This window comes from Acinonyx jubatus, chromosome A3, assembly GCF_027475565.1.
Source record: "Acinonyx jubatus isolate Ajub_Pintada_27869175 chromosome A3, VMU_Ajub_asm_v1.0, whole genome shotgun sequence".
Taxonomy (NCBI): Eukaryota; Metazoa; Chordata; class Mammalia; order Carnivora; family Felidae; genus Acinonyx; species Acinonyx jubatus.
Window position 1 is genome coordinate 59,339,191 of NC_069388.1, and position 23,559 is coordinate 59,362,749.

Sequence of the window (23,559 nt, forward strand, 5' to 3'; positions counted from 1 at the left end):
CACGCGCAGAAGCGCTCACCGCACGCACGCCCTCCTCCCCCGCCCAACTTCCTTGAGTGTCGCAGGTTGTGTCGCGGGAGGGCCGCAGCTAAAGGGGAGGCGGAAGTGACGGCCGGTTCGCAGCTACCGGCAGCTGCTGTGAGGGTGAAGGCACAGTGGACTGCCTTTCTGGAGCGACTGGTTCCTCACTTCTCAGGTATCCCCGAGAGCTCAGGTGAGGCAGCGGATTGTGAGAAAAAGCCGGCCACCGCCTCCCGGTGCTGATGGACACTTCACTCTACATCCGGCCAGGGCGGGGGATGGGCGCTGCCTAGATGTCGGTGTCAGTGAGGTGGAGGCGGCTTTGGCGCATGCGCCCCGGGAGGTGTGGAACTCGCGGCCACCTGAACTCGGCCTTCATCTGTTCCTGGGGGCTCAGGGAGTGGCGAGGATGCTTTTGGGAAGGTGCCTGGGGAGCATTTAAGGTTGTTCTGGCGGGTGCATGGAAGAGAGTCAAAGAAACAGGTAATTTGAGGACAGACAAGCCCCTTCCCACCATTCTCGATGAACTGAAAAAGAGTCAGAGGTTTGTGGTTTGAAGAATGAAAAGTTATCAGAACCGCTACACCCCCTCCTTTCTTTCCCTTTTGTAAATGCGGTGACCACCGCCACCTGTCCCCTGAACAGCTTTTATTAATCATTTCTGTTCCCAATTATTCCAGAATTAAATTCTGAATTCATCTTATAAAACTCTAGGAATAAGCATTTTCTATACCTCTAATAAAAACAGGTTCTGACATGTAGGTCAGTCTCTTAATAACCAATTTTCTGCTTATCCGGCCACAACCCTAAAGGAAACAATCTTACTGACATTTTTCTTTGGAGGTAGGGAGTGTGAAATTATTTTACCATATTTGAAATGCCGCTCCTTGAAAGATTATAGCATTTATGAGGAACTTACAGTTTGGTTTTTAAAACTCAAAGACTTTTGAAACTTAACGATAATTTGACCAGAAACTAGGCACATATTCATTCAGTATTAACACATTTTTTGAGCAGTTAGCCCTGCTAACTCTGGGATGAAATCAAGTGTGCTTTTCAACTGCTTTTCCTTGTGAGGAAAGATGAATCAAAAGTGAAGTTTGCAAGAAGATTACTTCTTTCCACTTCGGCAGTTTAGACGGTTTGTGTGGGCTAGGCTGTATATGTAAGTAAGGGGATCAGTGAGTTCATGGTTTATTAAGATGTTTTAAGGTTCTTCAGTAGTATTTTCAACTGTGTCGTAGTTAATTGGGATTCAACATATTTCTGCTTTGATAGGCAAATTATAAATTATATTTCTGTAGTAATAACCCAGGGATACACCTAAAATTTACATCTGATGTTGCTGGCAGAAAATACTACATTGTGTAAAATGTGTACTTGAGATAGAGCTTCCTTTCCTATCTGGATTAGATTTTGTTTTTAAACTCCTATTTTACATTAAGGAGTGATGGGAAAATCAATATTTTTAATATTTGTTGTGATACTGTTTTACGTCAAAGTTAAGAACACTGTCAGTAGATTAACACCAGTATCTTTGTAGCCTCATAGAGTTCGTTAGATTGTAGGCGAATAGCAGTGAAAACTAAAGTTGAGAGAACACCAGGCACTGTTCTTTACATAAATTGTAATGTGCTTTCTCAGGGATTAAATAAAAATCATTTATGTAGAGACCTTTGGCTCTCTATATCTTTGGCTCAACTCCACTCTGTATTGAAGCAAAGTTTGTTTTGTATATGTAAGTGTAAAACCTTAGTACAGTTAAACTTTACTGTTATTCACAGTCATTTCTGCTTTCTCTTTTCTTCTGGTTTAAAAAAAAAACCAACAAAAAAAACCCCCTGTCAATATATGTCACTAGGTATAACTCCCAACTACCCATTTCTCTCTGGTCTTAAAGACTTGTCTTTGCTTTATTGTAGTGAAACAATGTAAATCAGAAGCACCTAAATTTTGCTGTAAGTAATTTTTGAGTGGTTTGACTATAACCTATTGAAAATTCAATTTAAAAGCATTTAAGTAAAAATGTTTAAATGTAACATGAAATGCTGGGTTGTCAGAACACTTTGTAGACTACAAATTTTACACTTGCTAGAAGTTTTGAAAATGGGAGAGGAAACTTTGTCTCTCTTTTTTTTTTTTTTCTCACAACTTTGCAAACTTTCTCCCTAGCACCAAGACTAAACTGTACCATTTAGAAGAATGGAAGCTAATACATCTGTTGACATGTTTTCAAAAGTCCTGGAGAATCAATTGCTTCAGACTACCAAACTAGTGGAAGAACATTTGGATTCTGAAATTCAGAAACTGGATCAGATGGATGAGGATGAATTGGAACGCCTCAAAGAAAAGAGACTTGAGGCACTAAGGAAAGCTCAACAGCAGAAACAAGTAACCTCTCTGCCCTGCTTTCTGAAATTACTTTAACAGTATGCTCCTAACAACTTATATATACATGTGCTGCAGTAGTTACATTTCAGGCCTCATTTTTAAGGTTTTTATTTTTGGGGGTTAACTTCAAAGTATGATCACTGTTAACAATCTTCTGGGAAAAAATTAGTTTTAAAGAGACATTAAAAATTAGCCTGCTCAGCATATTAATCCTCAGTCAAGTAAAAGAAACATGTGTCCAAGGTCATTTTTTGAGCTCAGATTTATTGGGTGAGGAGGAAGTAAACTAGGAAGAGCACTGGGAGTACAAGGAGCCAGTCATCCATTCCCCTTTTGGGTAGTTATAAAGCCAATTATACTTCAGTTGTGATCAGTGTAAGTGAGGTGAGAGCTGTAAGGCAATTTACATTGAAGAAATTTTCAGGCTTTGCCAGTGTAACAAATACATGACTTATTTATTCAAAAGAATGCATACTGGGTCACAAAGAAGGGTGGCCACAACTCTATCCTTGTTGGTCTCTTTAGAGTGTGAGTGTGAAACCAACTTGTAGACTCTGGTCAAAACAAATTGGGTTAAATCCGTAAATTTAATTTGGATTGAAAATGTTTACATTGCTTTACATTGAAATAGATTATTACCAATTCTGGTTGCTCTTCAGTTGGCTGTGACTAAAACATGAGCTTTAAATTTTCTAGAGAAACAGTGAGTTTTGTTTGTGCTGCTACAGCATCTCTTTGATAATGTTTATCCCCTCACTATTTAGAAGAGTTGCTACAAAAGGAATCTTCTATAATGTGACTGAGTTTCTAGTTTTACATTTTGAGTTTTCTACAATAGGGTGTGCGTATATGTATGTGGATTTGAAACCAGGAGACTTTAATATAATGCTAATCATTATCTCAGGTAATACATGATGACATTGTGCTACACATTCCTCTTTTTCATGACAACAGGTAAATAACACTACTAATTGCTAATGTTCAACTAACAAAAGTTGTCATAACCAGGATGTTTTTCTACAAAGACTGAATCTACCTGATTTGCAGTGAGGAATATACATAATGGCTTAAATGAAATTGTCAGCAGTTAAAAACAATATTCTGAGTATCATTAAAAATCATCTCAGGCATGCAGCCTTTATGGATTTTTTAATTAATATGCAAATCAATTTAAAATGAATTTGTCATAGAATAAGTGAGAGGGTCTTATTTTAGAGCTTTCATTGCATTTAATCTTTTTTTTTAATATGAAATTTATTGTCATATTGGTTTCCATACAACACCCAGTGCTCATCCCAATAGGTGCCCTCCTCAATACCCCTCACCCACCCTCCACTCCCTCCCACCCCCCATCAACCCTCAGTTTGTTCTCAGTTTTTAAGAGTCTCTTATGTTTTGCCTCCCTCCCTCTCTAACCTTTTTTTTTTTCCCCCTTCCCCTCCCCCATGGTCTTCTGTTAAGTTTCTCAGGATCCACATAAGAGTGAAAACATATGGTATCTGTCTTTCTCTGTATGACTTACTTCACTTAGCATAACACTCTCCAGTTCCAACCACATTGCTACAAAAGGCCATATTTCATTCTTTCTCATTGCCAAGTAGTATTCCATTGTGTATATAAACCACAATTTCTTTATCCATTCATCAGTTGATGGACATTTAGGCTCTTTCCATAATTTGGCTATTGTTGAAAGTGCTGCTGTAAACATTGGGGGTACAGGTGCCCCTATGCATCAGCACTCCTGTATCCCTTGGGTAAATTCCTAGCAGTGCTATTGCTGGGTCATAAAGTAGATCTATTTTTAATTTTTTGAGGAACCTCCACACTGTTTTCCAGAGTTGCTGCACCAGTTTACATTCCCACCAACAGTGCAAGAGGGTTCCCGTTTCTCCACATCCTCTCCAGCATCTATAGTCTCCTGATTTGTTCATTTTAGCCACTCTGACTGGCATGAGGTGATATCTCAGTGTGGTTTTGACTTGTGTTTCCCTGATGAGGAGTGACATTGAGCATCTTTTCATGTCCCTGTTGGATGTCTGGATGTCTTCTTTAGAGAAGTGTCTGTTCATGTTTTCTGCCCATTTCTTCACTGGATTATTTGTTTTTCAGGTGTGGAGTTTGGTGAGCTCTTTATAGATTTTGGATACTAGCCTTTTGTCTGATTCGTCATTTGCAAATATCTTTTCCCATTCCGTTGGTTGCCTTTTAGTTTTGTTAATTGTTTCCTTTGCAGTGCAGAAGCTTTTTATCTTCATGAGGTCCCAATAGTTCAGTTTTGCTTTTAATTCCCTTGCCTTTGGAGATGTGTAAAGTAAATTGCTGCGGCTGAGGTCACAGAGGGTTTTTTTCCTGCTTTCTCCTCTAGGGTTTTGATGGTTTCCTGTCTCACATTCAGGTCCTTTATCCATTTTCAGTTTATTTTTATGAATGGTATAAGAAAGTGGTCTAGTTTCATTCTTCTGCATGTTGGTGTCCAGATCTCCCAGCACCATTTGTTAAAAGACTGTTTTCCACTGGATATTCTTTCCTGCTTTGTCAAAGATTAGTTGGCCATACTTTTGTGGGTCCAATTCTGGGTTCTCTATCCTATTCCTTTGGTCTATGTGTCTGTTTTTGTGCCAATACCATGCTGTCTTGATGATTACAGCTTTGTAGTAGAGGCTAGTCTGGGATTGTGATGCCTCCTGCTTTGGTCTTCAATATTACTTTGGCTATTCGGGGTCTTTTGTGGTTCCATACAAATTTTAGGAATGCTTGTTCTAGCTTCGAGAAGAATGCTGGTGCAATTTTGATTGGGATTGCATTGAATGATTGATTGTAGATTGCTTTGGGTAGCATTGACATTTTAACAATATTTATTCTTCCAATCCATGAGCATGGAATGTTTTTCCATTTCTTTATGTCTTCTTCAATTTCCTTCCTAAGCTTTCTATAGTTTTCAGCATACAGATCTTTTACATCTTTGGTTGGGTTTATTCCTAGGTATTTTATGCTTCTTGGTGCAGTTGTGAATGGGATCAGTTTCTTTATTTGTCTTTCTGTTGCTTCATTATTAGTGTATAAGAATGCAACTGATTTCTGTACATTAATTTTGTATCCTGTGACTTTGCTGAATTCATGTACCAGTTCTAGCAGACTTTTGGTGGAGTCTATCAGGTTTTCCATGTATAATATCATGTCATTTGCAAAAAGTGAAAGCTTGACTTCATCTTTGCCAGTTTTGATGCCTTTGATTTCCTTTTGTTGTCTGATTGCTGATGCTAGAACTTCCAACACTATGTTAAACAACAGCAGTGAGAGTGGACATCTCTGTTGTGTTTCTCAGGGGAAAGCTCTCAGTTTTTCCCCATTGAGGATGATATTAGCTGTGGGTTTTTCATAAATGGCTTTTATGATCTTTAAGTGTGTTCCTTCTACCCCGACTGTCTCGAGGTTTTTATTAAGAAAGGTTGCTGAATTTTGTCAAAGGCCTTTTCTGCATCGATTGACAGGATCATATGGTTCTCATCTTTTCTTTTGGTAATGTGATGTATCACTTTGATTGATTTGCGATTGTTGAACCAGCCCTACATCCCAGGAATGAATCCCACTTGATCATGGTGAATAATTCTTTTTATATGCTGTTGAATTTGATTTGCTAGTGTTTTATTGAGAATTTTTGCATCCATATTTATCAGGGATATTGGCCTGTAGTTCTGTTTTTTTACTGGGTCTCTGTCTGGTTTGGGAATCAAAGTAATGCTGGCTTCAAAGAATGTTTCTGGAAGTTTTCCTTTCCTTTCTATTTTTTGGAATAGCTTGAGAAGGATAGGTATTATCTCTGCTTTAAATGTCTGGTAGAATTCCCCAGGGAAGCCATCTGGTCATGGATTCTTATTTGTTGGGAGATTTTTGATAACTGATTCAATTTCTTTGCTGGTTATGGGTCTGTTCAAGTTTTCTATTTCTTCCTGTTTGAGTTTTGGAAGTGGGTGGGTGCTTAGGAATTTGTCCATTTCTTCCAGGTTGTCCAGTTTTTTGGCATATAATTTTTCGTAGTATTCCCTGATAATTGCTTGTATTTCTGAGGGATTGGTTGTCATCTCCCTTTGGGTCATCTCCCTTTTCTTTTTGAGAAGCCTGGCTAGAAGTTTATCAATTTTATTTTTTCAAAAAACCAACTCTTGGTTTCGTTGATCTTCTCTACAGTTTTTTTAGATTCTATATTGTTTGTTTATGCTCTGATCTTTATTATTTCTCTTCTTCTGCTGGGTTTGGGGTGTCTTTGCTATTCTGCTTCTATTTGCTTTAGGTATGCTGTTAAATTTTGTATTTGGGATTTTTCTTGTTTCTTGAGATAGGCCTGGATTGCAATGTATTTTCCTCTCAGGACTGCCTTCGCTTCATCCCAGAGTGTTTGGATTGTTTTATTTTCATTTTCATTTGTTTCCATATATTCTTTCATTTCTTCTCCAATTGTCTGGTTGACCCATTCATTCTTTAGTAGGGTGTTCTTTAACCTCCATGCTTTTGGAGGTTTTCCAGACTTTTTCCTATGGTTGATTTCAAGTTTCATAGCATTGTGGTCTGAAAGTGTGCGTGATATGATCTCAGCTTGTCATAGGATAACTGAGAGGGTCTTATTTTAGAGTTTTCATTGCATTTTAATCTTTTTTATTAAAATGCTTCCTAAGGAAGTCGATAAGAAGCCTTAATAGATTTTATAGATACTCTTTTTCAAAGAGTAATATAGATTGCATAGTAATTTTGATTTACTGATCTATGTGGGTATCAGGAAATCTGTATAAGCAGTGACATAAGCACTTAATAGGCCTACGTGAATCAATATTCCTCAGTCAGCCAAGCACCCTCCTACTGTTATGACAGCTAGTGACATACGAGTTGGGTGGTGAAAAGGACAGGTGAGAAATAGGAAGAGCCCATCCAAAGGCTTGGGTTTTAGCCACTAAATGAGAGTGAGATGCTGCCCACTGCCAGCCCTTGGGTAGGCTCAGCCTGCACCGTGATCTGTGCCCATCCTGCTTGATTCCATTCAGCAGATACTTGGGGAGCACATGCTCTGTGAAAGAAACTATGCTAAGAGCACAGGGGTATGCTGAGTGTCTTGGGAGAGATGCCATGTGTTGGTAGAGGTTCAGAGTGGGCTTGCCTCCCTCTTAAGAACTTGGACAGGTTCAGGTCTTTGGCCTATTGGTTAAACATACGGGAATTAATAATAAAAAGAGCTTTTTAAAAAAAATTTTTTTTTTAATGTTTACTCATTTTTGAGAGACAGAGACAGAGTGTAAGCAGGGGAGGGGCAGAGAGAGAGGGAGACACAGAATCCAAAGCTGTGTTGACAGCTCAGAGCCCGATAGGGGGCTTGAACTCACAAACCATGAAATCATGACCTGAGCCAAAGTCAGATGCTTAACTAACTGAGCCACCCAGGCACCCCAATAAAAAGAGCTTTTTAAAAAATATTCTTTTTTTAAGGGCACATGTTATTGGTCAGTTAAGAAAAATCATGAAATGTGACATGCTATTAAGGAATTGTATTTGAGAGTTTAAATTGTTTATAGAAGCCTGATTGGGGGTGCCTGAGTGGCTCAGGCAGTTAAGTCTCCAACTCTTGATTTCAGCTCAGGTCATGATCTCACAGTTGTGAGAGAGAGCCTTGTGTCGGGATCTGTGCTGAGCATGGAGTCTGCTTAAGATTCTCTCTCTCCCTTCCTGTTCCTCCCCCGCTTGTGCAGGGGTGTGCATGCTCTATCAAAAAAAATTTTTTTTTTAATTTTCATTTATTTATTTTAAATGTTTTAGAGAGAGAGTGCATGTGCACATGCACAATCAGGGGAGGGACAGAGAGAGAGAGAGAGAGAGAGAGGAATAGAAGATCCGAAGCAGGCTCCATGCTGATAGCACAGACCATGATGCGGGGCTCCAACTCACAAACTGTGAAATCATGACCTGAGCTGAAGTCGGATGCTTAACCAACTGAGCTACCCAGGCACCACTAAAAAAAATTTTTTTTAAAAGAAGCTTACCAAAGAAATATCACATAAGGAGAAAACACCAGGGCCTCCTGTGAGTGTTAGCTCAGCATTAGTCAATGTGAAATGGAAACCAAAACTATTAATGCTGTCTGTATTAGCTTAAGTCCAGAAGAAGAAAAGAGATGGCACTCGTGCCCCTTTTCTAGGCAGACCACTTCTGGAGGGCTCTATTCACACCTCTGCCACTTTTTAAAAAGATGAGGAGGAATTAGTCTCTGATCAGAGGAGGATAACTAGAAGAGTAAGAAATGTAGAGATCATTTCATCTGAGAAACAGCCAAAAGGAAATGAAGGGGGAGGTAGAATAGAAAAGACGTAGGTGAGATAGGACATCTGAAGGGCTGACATGTGAAAGATAACAACTTTTCTCTCTAATCTTCTGTCCAAGCTGGGACCCACAGACCAAAGTTACAGTTATACTGTAGTTCAGGGTGAGAAAACCCTTCTAAAAGTATAAATGCAGATGCTTTTTAAGGACATGTGCCAAACACTATTGCAGTTATTTTCATGTTGATGGTCTTATTTTCACAACTTAGTGAGATAGTTGCTTTGTGATCTCCACTTTACAAATAAGGAAATGGAGATTCAAAAAGGTTAATTAGAATTCTTAGACTAATAAATGGTAGAACAATTATTCAAGCCCATACCTTCTGCCTGCATGCCCAGTGGTCCTTTCTGTAAAAATCAGTTGCCTCAAAAAGAAAGCAAGCTTCCAGTTGAGATGATGAATCTTTCCTGTGGCAGGAAGCTTGAGAAACAAAAAGGTCTGTCAGGCATGGTTGATAAGGGTTGATATGTTGGGTTGAGAAGTTGGATTAGATGACTTGTGAGTGCTGTATTGTTTCTGGACACCATATGAGAAGACAACTTTTTCTATCTAGTAAACTACGCATTGGTGACCAGTATAGAAGTGGTTCCTGCCTCTCTGAGCCCACAGGGCTCCTAAGCTGCAAAGCTGCAATAACCACTGCCTGTGTCTTCCCCTCCCCTACAAAAACCAAGTAGCTTTATCTCATGAGCATTATTTTTCAAAGCTTTGCAGTAACTTGGATCTAATGCTTTTGATTTTAGTAGTTTGAGCGCAGCGAAATTAAATGGATATTTACTTTCTTTTCATTTTATTTATTTTAGAGAGAAAGTGAGCATGAGTGGGGGAGGGGTAAGAGAGGGGGCAGAGGGGTAAGAGAGGGGGAAAGAGAGAAGCAGGCTCCACACTGAGCATGGATCAAGGGGCTCAATCCCATGACACTGGAATCATGACTTGAGTTGAAATCAGGAGTGGGACACTCAATTGACTGAGCCACCCAGGCACCCCTTATGTCTCTTGAGTCTAAATTTTTATTTTTGAAGTTCTAACAAAACATTTGTGTGAAGGTACCAAGACAGACGATTGTTTTAAACACAAAGCATGCTGAAAGATAGTCATTGCCCACAGACTGTTTGCGCTGACACTGGAAACATATGAAAGTAAATCACTAAGAGGAATTCATTTCCTTCTACAAGATAAAATCAACTTCATTACAGAATATTACAGTGATTTAGACCCAAAATGGGAAGTGGTACTGGAAGAGATATTTCAAGAGTGTAATATTTCCCTTTTCTCCAAATTAGGAATGGCTTTCAAAAGGACATGGAGAATACAGAGAAATACCTAGTGAGAGAGACTTTTTTCAAGAAGTCAAGGAGAGTAAAAAAGTGGTTTGCCATTTCTACAGGGACTCCACGTTCAGGTAACTTTGTTTCCATCAGTGACTTTTTAAAATTTTATTTATTTATTTTTGTTAATGTTTGTTTATTTTTGAGAGAGAGTGAACGCAAGTGGAGGGTGGGGAGAGCAAGAGAGAGGGGCACAGAGGATCCGAAGCAGACTGCACTGATAGCAGCGAGCCCAATGCAGGGCTTGAGCTCACGAACTGTGAGATCATGACCTAAGCTGAAGTTGGACACTCAACTGACTGATCACCTAGGTGCCCCAAGTGAATTTTTAAAAATATGATGAGATCTTTGAATAGAGATATACTACTAACATAATAGAGAAATTAAGAAAAATAAGAGGAACTGCTTCTTAAGTTCTTTGTACTTCTGTACAAGTCTCCATTAAACAGTTATTTTGAAGATTAATGTAAAACCTGTGATACAAAAAAGTATAAATGAACATTATTGAAATTCAAGATTATTTCCACAGAACTATTTTCTGAATTATATTTCCACTAGATAACTTTAAAAACATCTAAGAAACATACATGTAAATTTTCTTTTTGTCAACACAAGAATTATTTATTTATTTATTTATTTTGGTGCTGTTATGATACAGGTGTGATGTGGGAAGTGGGGGCCAACACTTTGAACACCAGCTTTGAATTCACTCCTCAGCTAGCAACTCATGGGGAGACAATGGTTTGGCCTAGCCTTTCACTAGAAGCATCGCTGGGACTGCCAGCCTTGGCCGAAAGCAGAGGAAAGTGATTTATGTTAGAGAGGCCAGGTCTGCAAGCCTCTCTATGGAGGCAGAGTCCTTGTACAATGAAAATACCCCTAGAAGAGATTATATCTTAACTCAGAGGACTCATGCCTTTCTTTCTTTTAACCCCAAAATTTGATTCGTTGCCAACTTTTAGAAATTGAGAGATATAGTTTTTTTAATCCAGATTTCAGAATTTTAAAAAAATCGAATTAACTTAATAGCAAACCTAGAATTCAGTATGAAAGCAGTTTGCTAATACTGAAGATCAGCTGCCTCCCTCAGACAGATATACACTCCAGTGTAGAGTCTCCATCATTCACTGTTGTCTCAGCCCTGCCCTCTTCCCTCATTTCAGTAACCTACCCAGCCCTTGTCTTAAACTCACCACCCAGTAACTTGGTTATTAATTAACATTTTTCATGGATTGATTGCCTGGGATTTGTGGACTAAGGTAATAAAAAGGAAAGAAAATGTTGAGATTGTGAAATCTGTAAGGGAAAGTGGGAAGGAATTAGGAAAGAAAAGAATATCAGAGAAACCTTCTGCCACCATGGTACTCTATCATTTCCCATTGGCACACATTTCTCAAGTTGCCAACTTCTGACATATATGATGAGGTGATATGTTAATATCATATTACTCTCTAAGATTGATATTATATGATATTTATTAGATGTATTTGTCCACTAAATTGTTAGGTTTGTGAAAGCAGAGAGTTTGCCTCTATTGTGGTTAACTGTGCTCCCCAAGTTCCTAGCCTTAGAGCAGCAATGGCTGACAACACATAGTAGGTGCTCAGTAAATATATTTGATGGGGGTATAAACAGTGCAATACCAGGAGTACTTACCTTCAAAACAAATGAAAACTAAGGCGTGTGTGGCTGGCTCAGTCAGTAGAGCATCTAACTTGATCTTGGTGTCTTGAGTTCAAGTCCAACATTGGGTATAGAGATTGCTTTAAAAAAAATTAAAAAAAAAAAAGAGAGTGCCTGAGTAACTCCGTCAGTTAAGCATCCAACTCTTGATCTCAGTTCAAGTCTTAATCTTACAGTTCGTGAGATCGAGCCCTGCATCGGGCTCTGCTTTTAGCACAGAGATCTCTCTGTCTCTCCCTCTCTCTCAAATAAACTTTAAAAGAAAAGAAAAATCAAAGATCAAAGTGTTTTATATATAGATCTGATATAGGTATCAAAGTTCTTGGCACATAGTAGGCTGGATACTTGATGTGTAAAATCCTGGAACATTAACAATGACCCTTTCAGGTAAGTGGGTGTAATTCCAGTGCTTTATGTGTGGAGACCAACACTTGGAGAAATTAAGTGACTCACCTAATGTCACTCATCTCCTAAATGATAGAAGAGGATTTAAACCCAGGATTTAAGCCTAATGCTGTTTTAACTACACCATGATTGCTGCTTCTGGGTTTAAAAAAAATGGATTAATTTAAAATAGGTTCCATATAACTCCAGTAAAACCATGGAGTTGATTTATCTACAAGTTTTCAAGAACATATTTCTCATATAATGGTTCATTTATCATTTGTGCTTCATTCAGAAACTAATTATTAATTTGTTCTCTCCTACCATTTTTCACTAGTCTCATTGCTATACTACATGGGTGATATATATGAAAAGATACTTTCAGAGGTAAAGTGATGAGGCATCCAGGTTACCAGAAACTTGCTGGACCCAATCCTAATTCAGGAATAAGTACACCAAGAAGTGCCCAGAAAGCCTGCTAAAAACAACTATGAAACATTTGATGTCTTCATCATCTAAAGCAGTAGTTCTCAAACTTTATGGGGCATGGGAGTCACCTGCCTGTTTCCCAGCTCCACTCCCAGAAAATTTTGGTTCGTCTTTATGTTTTAAAAGTTAATTTTAATAAATACCTGTGGTTAAAAACTATTGCTCAAGTGGTCCCTGGGTGGCTCAGTCAGTTAAGTGTCTGACTGTGGCTCAGGTCATGATCTCATGAGTTCAAGTCCCACATCGGGCTCTCTACTGTCAGCACAGAGCCCACTTCAGATCCTCTTTCCCCATCTCTTTCTGCCCTTCTCCTGCCTCAAAAATAAACATTAAAAAAATTAAAAAAAAAAAAAAGAACTACTGCTCAAAAAGATTATTATTAAGAGTAGTCTTTTTTAGGAACCTTAGAGGATTGACCAATTTAAAATGCATTTTAACTTACAGAAAATGTCATTTCCATTTTTCTTTTCAAAAGAAGGTGGCTTAATAAAAGTTACTCCTGATATTTTTCATTTCTTTAGAACCTTATGACCATATTTATAGCCCTTAACCTTATGCTTTTTTTTTTAATTTTTTTTAGTATTTATTTATTTTTGAGAGAGAGAGAGAGAGAGAGAGATGGCATGAGCAGGGGCAGGGCAGAGAGAGAGGGAGACAGAATCTGAAGCAGGCTCCAGGCTCTGAGCTGTCAGCACAGAGCCCGATGCAGGGCTCGAACTCACAAACTGAAATCATGACCTGAGCTGAAGTCAGACACTTAACCGACTGAGCCACCCAGGCGCCCCTTAACCTTATGCTTCTTAATGAAAGTTGCGCAATTGGGAGAGTTCTTTCTCAATGACACCATTCAGTCTTAGTGACTTCCAAATAAGGCACTGTATATACATTTCAGATTCTGAAAAGTCTCCTCTGAGTTCTGTCAAGTTCAGTTTTGTCATCTTTCAAGTTCCATGCATGAGACACCAGTAAACAAAGATAAATGACAATTTTTTGTTCTTACCAAGAACATGACAACTTCATGAACCACTTACAATTAAAGCATATATTTAATATTTTGTTTTTTATGAATATCATTAGAACACATCTGACTTCTAGAATACTGGATTCTTTTTCTCCCTCTTATATCATTTAGCTAACCTATGAAAGAGAAATGAGGTTATCCGACACAAGCATGCGTTGGCTGCCAAATTATATTCAAATAGAAAAACTATAAAATTAGATGTACCTTTATGATATTAATTTAGGGGCACCTAGGTGGCTCAGTCAGTTTAGCGTCCGACTTCGGCTCAGGTCATGATCTCACAGCTCATGAGTTCGAGCCTCGCATCGGGCTCTGTGCTGACAGCTTGGAACCTGGAGCCTGCTTCAGATTCTCCCTCTCTCTCTGCCCCTAACCCACTTGCATCCTGTCTCCTGTCTCTCTCAAAAATAAATAAACATTAAAAAAAATTTTTTTTAAATAAGTATGTTTAAGCTTTTGATTTTCTACATGCTGTTGTTTGCAGGTGTAAAATATTAGACCGACATTTGGTAATATTATCCAAGAAACATCTGGAGACCAAATTTCTGAAGCTGAATGTGGAAAAAGCACCTTTCCTTTGTGAGAGACTGCGTATCAAAGTCATTCCCACACTAGCACTGGTAAAAGATGGAAAAACACAAGATTATGTTGTTGGATTTACTGACCTAGGAAATACAGATGACTTCACCACAGAAACTTTAGAATGGAGGCTGGGTTGTTCTGATATTCTCAATTACAGGTAACTTTTAGCAAAACAATTTTAATTCACATATTCAGTTGATGTTTTTAGAGAAGTTTTTTTATGTCAACATTTATGGGGCTAAGTTTTCTGAAACAAAAAGTTTCACAAATGAAAAATGTATTTCTTAAAGTACATTATTACTTTAAACAAAATCCATTAGATCTTAAAACAAAATCCATTAGAGATAAAATTGAGTCTTGGAGTATACCTAGCTATAAAAGTTTTCAACCTAACAGATCTTACTGTATTAGTCTAGAAACCCAAAATGACTTTGAACATCAGATTTTTTAATGTAGCTATTCTTGTCTTGTAGAATCTGATAAAATGTATAATCTGGTATCTGTGATTAGCTTAAATGACTTACCATGAAGAACAGTCTCAATTTGAAAACAATCAAAAATGCAACTTCCATTTTTCATTCATCTCCTTGTCTGCTTCTCCAAGTAATTTATCTAATTCCATAAATCAGCATATCATCTAGTCTTCTGTGCCTGTTTTTGATTTGCAAAATTAACAGATAAAATTATATAATTATCATTCCACAGTCCTAGTGCCTTTCAGTAAGTAGAAAGTTCTCTCCTCTTTTTCCTCCCCCTTTTTCTCTGAATCTCCCCTACACATGCGTAAATTATCCCTACATTGGAATTTTAGGTTTTACTTTTCTTAATACTAAGTAAAACATTTTTTTGAAGTGAATTTTGAAATGATTTCAAACTTTAAACAAGTTCGAAACTAGTACAAAGAATTCTCATAGACCTTTTGCCCATATTTCTCAAGTTTTAAAAATTTTACATTTGCTTTATCATTTTTCTGAATACATAAATACTGTTTTCAAAACCATTTGAGGAGGAGTTGGAGATGTATTGTCCCTATACTCCTAAATATTTCCTTGTGTATTTTCTAATAAAGACTTTTTCTTATATAACCACAATACAGTAATTAAGACGAGAGGTGTTTTATAATATATAGACCTTATTCAGATTCTACCTTTGTCCCAATAATGTCCTGCATACTAAAATGTTGCGTGTAGTTACTGTGTATTTTTAGTTCCATTAACCTGTGACAACTTGTTGTCATTTTTCAATACTTTGACATTTTTGAAGAGTACATGTTATTTATTTTGTAGAGCATCCCTCAATTTGGGTTTGTCTCATGTTTCAAGATTAGGTTTGGACTATGCATTTTTCATAGGTACATGATGGAAGGGATGTTATATTCCTTCTCAGTGTATTGTAGCAGGAGGTATAGGATGGTTTGTTTGTTTCATTTCTGGTGGTAATAACTGAGCACTGGTTAACCAGTTGTCTACCAACCCAAATGATGATTTAGGAAGAACTTTTCCATATTACACATTAATTCACTTTTTCATTTATTTATATTAGAAATGGGCAGTGGCTTATCTTATCCATTGGGTTATATTTGGTTACTAGTATTATTTACTTTGAAGCCCAGATTGCCCAGTGTGGTCAGTGAGAGCCCCTCTTATGGAGCCTTCTTTGTCTTTTCCATGTGTCTCAATAGTTCTTTAAGTACTTGCTTTCTGGTGCAAATAAGATGTCTTAGAGAGGGACTCATGTAGTACTTTCCCTAGAATTGGCTGTTTCTTCAGGGAACCATGGTTCCTCTCAGTGGCAAATGATATTTCAAAACCAGAATCTAGGTGCTAGACATCTTCCCAGATATTTTTGAAAGAAGTTGTTTTCTCATTTCATATATTTCTCAAGCATCATTGAAGTTTCATACCAATTCCAGGTTAATGATAATGAATTCCATGAGTTTTCTTGATGTTTATCTAAACATTATAAGATATTAAACAGGATCAAACCAGCCGTAACAAGCTATCAGAAATAGAGCACCATTTTCCTGTGTCATTCTTACAGTGACAAGAATTTAATCCAAGTTCAGCATATCCAAAACAGATGGAAAAACAATTTCATTTCCTTCTATGCTTTTCAGTCAGAAATTCTATTGGTGCATCCTCTGAGATGTTAATCAGTAATTAATGCTAAAAGAGAAAATAAAACATTGATATAAGAGACTTAGTAATACAAAATAAGGTTTAAAACTTTTAACCATAATTGTGAATAATATACCTCTTCTGTAACACCAGCATTAAAGAAAACTTTATTCCATGTTAGGAAGAAAAGAATTTTTTGTGCAGGTTAGCATACCAACTGTACAAAATTGTAAAGAGTAAATGCTTTTCAAATTTGCTTTATTTTTAGTGGAAATTTAATGGAGCCACCATTTCAGAGCCAAAAGAAATTTGGAACAAACTTCACAAAGCTGGAAAAGAAAACTATCCGAGGGAAGAAATATGATTCAGACTCTGATGATGATTAGAAATTAATTATAATTCTTTGTAAATTGTCTTTTTATTTCTGCTTCAAAATTAGATGTGTTTTCTAAATTCAGTTGGTTTTGATACATTGGTCATCTATTGGTCATATTCTAGAGTTTTGTACAGTTTCATCACATTGAAAGACATCTTTAATATTTTCTGTGTGGCACTTGTGTTGAAGAAAACTGAGTTCTTAAATTATCCAGCAAGGGTCTGGATTCTCTATTTTTGAGATTGATTTTATCACAATATGATTCTTAGGTCTTTATACCATTCACAATTGTGTTTTTAATCTACTGGATTGGAAATAGGAATTCAAATTATTCCAGGACTAATTCTTACACAGCATCATTTCCTTTATACAACAGGTCAAATTACATTTACTGGTGTAACAGACTCACTTGTAAATGAATTATAAACACTCTTTACTTCTGGAATATATTTAACTATTAAAAAACTGCTTATTTATTCTGTAGGCTGTGTGTTGATGTTCAATGAACTGATGGCAGCAGAAAGTTTTTTCAGGTTTTGAACATTTTGCCTTAGAGTTCTGATTACTTGTATTTTAATACATGCATTAAAAATAATCAGGAAGCATGTTTGGAATGGCAACATGAGATCTGCACACTCCTCAGTGAAAACAACTAACTGGTAAATATATATATGTATATATTTTTTCACTTAAAGTCTCTGGGAATTGTCATAAAAGCATACAGCAAACAAAAACATTTGTTACAGAAACATATATTCAAGAAAACACTGAAGCTTGGTAAGAATAGTGAATCCCTCTGGTATTTGAGCCATGACCCCATACCCTTCTGCCCCTAGCTCCCCACTTCAGCCTACAGTTTCTCCCTAGGATGAGTAGACTCCTAGCATTTCTCATGCTACCCACCCCCACCCCCACCATGTCACAGTACCAAAGAGGTCTGGACCTTCCTTCTTCTACCCAGTCCCCACTTACAGCACTGAACATCTACACCAAGAATGGCAGACCAAGAATACTGTTTTCTAATCACTTGCCCCAGCTTATAAGTGGATCCATGCCAGGAGAGGCAAACACGACCAGGAGCTATCACCCACAGCTCTATTTATAGACCACAGGTATCACTCCTATAAAAGCAGGCTACTGTCCCCAGCCTTGACTCTGAGGGAGTAGCAAGCTATAAAAACAGCTTCCATAGCATCCTCTAATGAGAGGTTAGTTCAAACCTAAGGGTACTGCTGTAGACAAAGGAAATTTGGAGTGGGAGTAGACAGAGAAGAGAAGACTGTAACTCCATGATAGCTACAAGCAAAAGGGAAGACCAGTGATAAGTCTAACAGAGAATGAAAGGCAGCTAAGGGTAGTCCTAAGGCTAGAACAAGCCTCAAAGAGTCTACAAGGGCATGAATTTAATTAGATCAAACTCCGTAGCAATTTATGCCCCAGGGCATTGTCCAAAATAATAAGTCCACCAGTAGTTTAGTGGATGTTAATTCACAGTGTGATAACAATAGAGGCAGACAAACTGGAGCTCTTAGAAGGAGATCAAGGAAAGAAACCGTAAAAACCCAAAAACTGTCCTTGGGTTTGGAGGGAGGAGTCAGGGTGATCCCACATACCCAGGCTGTACCCTTTGCAAAGGAGCATCAGAGGCTGTACAGTGCAAGGTAAATGGATTTAAATAGGCTAAGTCACTAAATAAGCCCTGGGGAAGAGGGAAGGATGAGTTTCCAGAGCTGCTATATTATCTAAACTCTAGTTTTCAACAAAAAGTTACAAGATCTGTAGAGAAACAGTAAAGTGTGTGCCATAGACAGAGGGATTTCAAAACAGTAAAAGGAAACTGCCCTTGAATGGGCCCAGATGTTGGAAGCAGACAAAAACTTCAAAGAAACCATGCTGGAGATAAAGGTATGATAATATTTCATCAACTAGAGAATGAAGAAAGTATTTTAAAACAACCAAATGGAGATCTCTGGACTTGAAAAGTATAACTGCAATGAAAAAAAAATCATTAAAAGGACTCAGTAGATTTTAGCTTACAGTAGAATCAGCAAATGTGGAGACTTATCAATGCAGATAATACAATCTGAAGAACAGGAGAAAAGGGAATGAAGAAAAATAGCTTCAGAGAAATGTATCAACATATGTGTAATGGGAGTGCCAGAAGGAGAAAAGGAAAACAGAAAACTTGTTAGAAGAAATTATGCTTAAAAATTCCAAATCTGGTATAAAAAAAACTGAGAAAATCAGTAGTTTCTTACATAAAGTGGAATGGTCTGTACCCACATACATGTCAGACTAAAAATACTGAAAGACAATTCTTGAAAACATACAAGAAAATCCCATTAACAGATCAGAAACAATGGAAGTCTGAAGGCAGTGGGATGACATGCAGAGTACTGGAGAGGAAAAAAACTGTCAACCAAGAATCTTTTTCAGAAATCAAGGCAAAATGAGGACATTCTCAGATTTTAAGAATTCATTACTAGGAAACCAATCTTACAAGAAATGTTGAAATTTTTTAAGCTGAAAGGAAGTGAGACCACATAGTAATTCAAATCCTCACAGGAAAAAAAAAAAGCCAGTAAAGGTGATTATGTAGGAAATTATAAAAAGACATTGTAGTAACCTATTCCCCCTCCCTGAGCTGATTTAAAAAGCAATTCTGGGGAAACCTGGGTGGCTCAGCTGGTTGAATGTCAGACTTTTGGTTTTGGCCCAGGTCATGACCTCATGGTTCATGGGTTTCAGCCCCGCATTGGGCTTCATGCTGACAGTGCAGAGTCTGCTTGGGTTTTCTCTCTCCCCCCCCCCCCCCCACTCATTTTCTCGCTCTCTCTCAAAAAAAACACAATTCTATAAAACTATGTATATAATTGTGGTGTTACCTATAACAGAAATAACTGGGACACCTTAAAGCAGATGGGAGCAAAGCTATATTTCAATAATAAATCCACAAAAAGAAATGAGAATAAGAAATGGTAAATAAAAAGGCTAATGTAAAAAACTATAAGTGTATACTTGTTCTTTCAACTCTTAAATCACAATCACAAAAATTACAGCATGTATTGAGATATTTTTAACATATTAGAGATGCAGTATGTATAACAAAAAAGAGCTTTATAGGAGTAACATTTATATACTTCACTGGAATTAAATTATTATAAAGCTAGATTTTTTTTTTTTTAAGTTTATTTTGAGAGAGCATGAGCAGGAGAAGGGCAGAGAGGGAGACACAGAATCTCCAGCAGGCTCCACATCATTAGTGCAGAGCCTGACATGGGGCTTAAACCCATGAACCGTGAAATCATGACCCAAGCTCAGATCAAGAGTTGATGCTTAACCAAGTGAACCACCCAGGTGCCCCACTAAAGCAAATTCTGACAAGATGTATACTTGTAAGGCCTAGAGTAACCACTGAGAAACTAATCCAAAAAAATACAAAAAATTATTAAAAGCAGAATCAAAATACTACACTAGAAAGTAGTTGAGAAAGAAATGAGAAAAATAACAAAGGAAAAAAGATATGACATACAGAAAACAAAAACCAAAATACATAAATCCAACCATATAAATAGCAACATTACATGTAAGTGAATTAAACAATCAAATATTAGACTGAATTACAAAAACAAAATCCAACTAAATGCTGTCCACAGGAGACACACTTTGGATTCCAAAATTAAAATGAAAAAACTATACCATTCAAATAACCATCAGAGAGCTGGAGTGGCCAGACAAAAAAGATTTGAAAATAAAAAGCCTTCTACAGAAAGATGCTCATTTTATAGTGATAAAAGAGACTCCATCAGAAGCCATTAACAATTTTAAACATCTGCACCTCACAACACAGCCCATAAATTCTCGACAATTTTATATTTTGCTGTCAGAATTCTGAAGCAAAACTTCACAGAATTGACAGGAAAATAGATAATTTAGCAGTAATAGAGATATGACTCACTTTTCAACAATGAATAGAAAAAGTATGCAGAGGATCAACAAGAAAATAGAAGATGAACAATACTGTAAACCAACTCTACCTAACATATTGTATCTATAGAACATTCCCACACCAACAGCACAATTCTCAAGATCACATGGAACATTCTCCAAGACAGATCAGCCCACAAACAAGCCTCAATAAATGCAAAAATATTAAAATAATAAAAGGTATGGTTCTCTGATCACAATGGAATGAAATTACAAATAAGTAACAAATCTGGAAAATTCAAAAATGTGTAGAAATTAATGCATTCCATAAATAACCAATGAGTCAGAGAAAAATCACAAGGTAGGAAATCCTTTGAGATTGTATGAAAATAAAAATGTAAAATTCCAAAGCTTACGGAATGCCACTAAAGTAGTACTTACAGGGAAATAGCAGTAAACATCAGTATGAAAGATACAAAGATCTCAAATCAATAAACCACCTTAAAACATTGGAAAAAGAACAAACTAAAAATGGTGAAAAATCTTAAAGCTGCAATAATTGAGACTGTGGTATAGCCAGGCATAAAGATAAACCTATAAACCAATGGAGTTGAATTGAGTGTCCAGAAATAAACTCTTAACAATTTTTAGTCAATTGATGTTTGGCAGAGGTGCCAAGACAATTCAAGTGGAAAAGAATAATCTCTTCAACCAGTGACATTGGGACTATTAAATATCTATAGGTGAAAGGATGAAGTTGAACCTCTTCCTCACACAATATACAAAATTGAACTTAAAATGGACCAAACACCTATATGGTACTGAATAAGGTACTGATGTGTACAACAATATGGATGAACCTTAAAAACATGCTAAGTCTAAAAAGCCAGTCACAAAAGACTACATGTATGATCCCATTTATATATGAAATGTCCAGGAAACTCATATCTATAGGAACAGAAAATAAATGAGTAGTTGCATAAAACAAGAGGGTTGTCAGGGGATAGGCAGTGATAGATGTTGGTATGGGGTTTCTTTGGGGATGGTGAAAATCTCCTAAATTGATTTAGGTGATAGTTGTAAAACTCTGTGAATATACTAAATTGTATACTTTAATAGAATGAATTGTATCTTTTGTGAATTACATCTCAGTAAAGCATTTAAAGGTGATAGAAACTATAAAGGAGCAATGAATAAAAAAGTAACAAGACAACAGGAGGATATGAAAAAGAGCTAGGAAAGAAATAAAAACATTTCACAAATAAAGGAGAAGAAATAACAGGAGGAAATAGACAACAGTTAAAAGTACTCTAGGAAAAATGTTAAATATGGAAGCCAGGCAAAGAAGATCCACCATAATTATATATTAATTTGTGAAGAAGAAAACCAAAGGAAGTGAATAGGAAGACATTCCCAAAATGATAATTTGATAAAACTCTACTGAAGTAAAAGATTCAAACTTACATGTTGGAAAGGCATCCCACATACTTGCAAAATTGAGAACAGCCACTACTGAGAAATACTCTTGTAAAAATTCCTGGCTTTTAAAGGAGGAGTAAAGTAAGGTTTTGGTCATTCAGGCAAAAAGGCCAGGTCACTTATATGAGAAAAAAAATGAGTTAACACTGGAATTTTATCCACACTTTTGCCACAATACAATAAAATAAAATAATATATTTAGGGGAGGAAAATGTGAACCAAGGATTTTATGTATTTTTTAAAGTTTATTTATTTTGAGAGAGAGAGAATGGAGGAGAGGAAGAGAGAGGGGGAAAGAGAGAAAATCCCAAGCAGGTTCCATGCTGTCAGCATGAAGCCCGACGCAGGGCTCCAACTCACAATCCATAAGATCATGACCTGAGCCAAAGTCGGATGTTTAACTGAGAGAGCCACCCAGGTACCCCAAGGATTTTATATTCTTAAGAAATGAAACCATATGTAAAATTATGATTATGCAAGAAATTAGAGAATGTTGTAATGAGTAATCTAAACAAGCTTCAGACAACCAGGAAACGATTGGAGAAATTCCAATATAAGGCTTGGAAGTATTTAGTATATTTATCCTTAAAACTAAGTCTAATCCTGGTCAGCAAAAATTGTAGAGTAGGCAATTCCAAGGGCACACTTTCCCCTCCCCACCACACCCCCCGACAACTGAAAAAAATCAAGCATAAACTGTCAATTAACTTTTACATAATTATGGAAAACTGTCCAAAGTTAACAACCAAGGAAATGCTGAATCAAGAAAAAAATTTAAAAACAGTAGGAAATCTTTTTGGCATTTTTTATTTGCCTTTGTCCCACCCCCTTTCTGAATGTTTGGTGGTCTTGAAGACAGCCTGCATTCACAGTGTGGGATCCTACTCCCTGATGCTGGAGAAAGCAGAGTAGACTTTATTCTCAAAGAATTGTTTGTTCTTACCTGTCTGGGCACTACTTGAAGGACTGACACAGGGAAACACATATTTGTTTTGCCTAACTCAGAACCCCAGGAAGAAAACCCCAGCAGGCATTCCTCAAAAACTTCTTAAGGTAAATGGGCAACATGCAGCCACTTGGGACAAAAGATTATATAATTGAAGCATACAATAGAGCACCAAAGCCTGTGAAGAAAAGCTGATGAGAGAATTTCTTTGGGAATATTAAGACATTCAAAGTTGCACTTTTACACTGAAGAATTTCAGGAGTCTTGTAAATGTCCAAGATAGAGTGCATGGTCTGAAAGGACCAGAGAAGACTCTAAGCTTTCACTTCAGTGTAATCTCTATGTTCAGTTAAAGCAAGAAATAAAAGCTAAGGCAGAGATGTAGATATTCTGACCAAGCGTTGTACAAATACCCCAGTACAGAGTCCATCTGAAGAGTGGCATAGGCTTTT

General features: G+C 37.1%; 1 protein-coding gene across 4 annotated transcripts; it reads left to right on the forward strand.

The window, feature by feature from the left end:
• The first annotated feature begins 31 nt into the window (after nt 1–31).
• Nucleotides 32–17,238, forward strand: TXNDC9 (thioredoxin domain containing 9). Of its 4 annotated transcripts, XM_053200471.1 has the most exons (6): nt 32–214; nt 1,944–1,979; nt 2,194–2,412; nt 10,059–10,177; nt 14,165–14,419; nt 16,648–17,238. In XM_053200471.1, exons 3-6 carry the CDS (start codon nt 2,224–2,226, stop codon nt 16,763–16,765), a joined length of 681 nt encoding a protein of 226 aa, XP_053056446.1. In that variant the 5' UTR covers nt 32–214; nt 1,944–1,979; nt 2,194–2,223; the 3' UTR covers nt 16,766–17,238. The 4 variants fall into 4 exon arrangements, with proteins under 4 accessions (XP_053056446.1, XP_014920623.1, XP_014920625.1 ...); XM_015065137.3 differs by lacking the exon at nt 1,944–1,979 and having other exon boundaries at nt 33–214; XM_015065139.3 differs by lacking the exon at nt 1,944–1,979 and having other exon boundaries at nt 40–196.
• Nucleotides 17,239–23,559: the final 6,321 nt, after the last annotated feature.

Coding starts and splice junctions, on each gene's coding strand:
- TXNDC9 (XM_053200471.1), top strand. CDS start 2,224: ATGGAAGCTAATACATCTGTTGACATGTTTTCAAAAGTCCTGGAGAAT. Junction 2,413..10,058: donor AAGCTCAACAGCAGAAACAA/GTAACCTCTCTG, acceptor TCTCCAAATTAG/GAATGGCTTTCAAAAGGACA. Junction 14,420..16,647: donor TCTGATATTCTCAATTACAG/GTAACTTTTAGC, acceptor CTTTATTTTTAG/TGGAAATTTAATGGAGCCAC.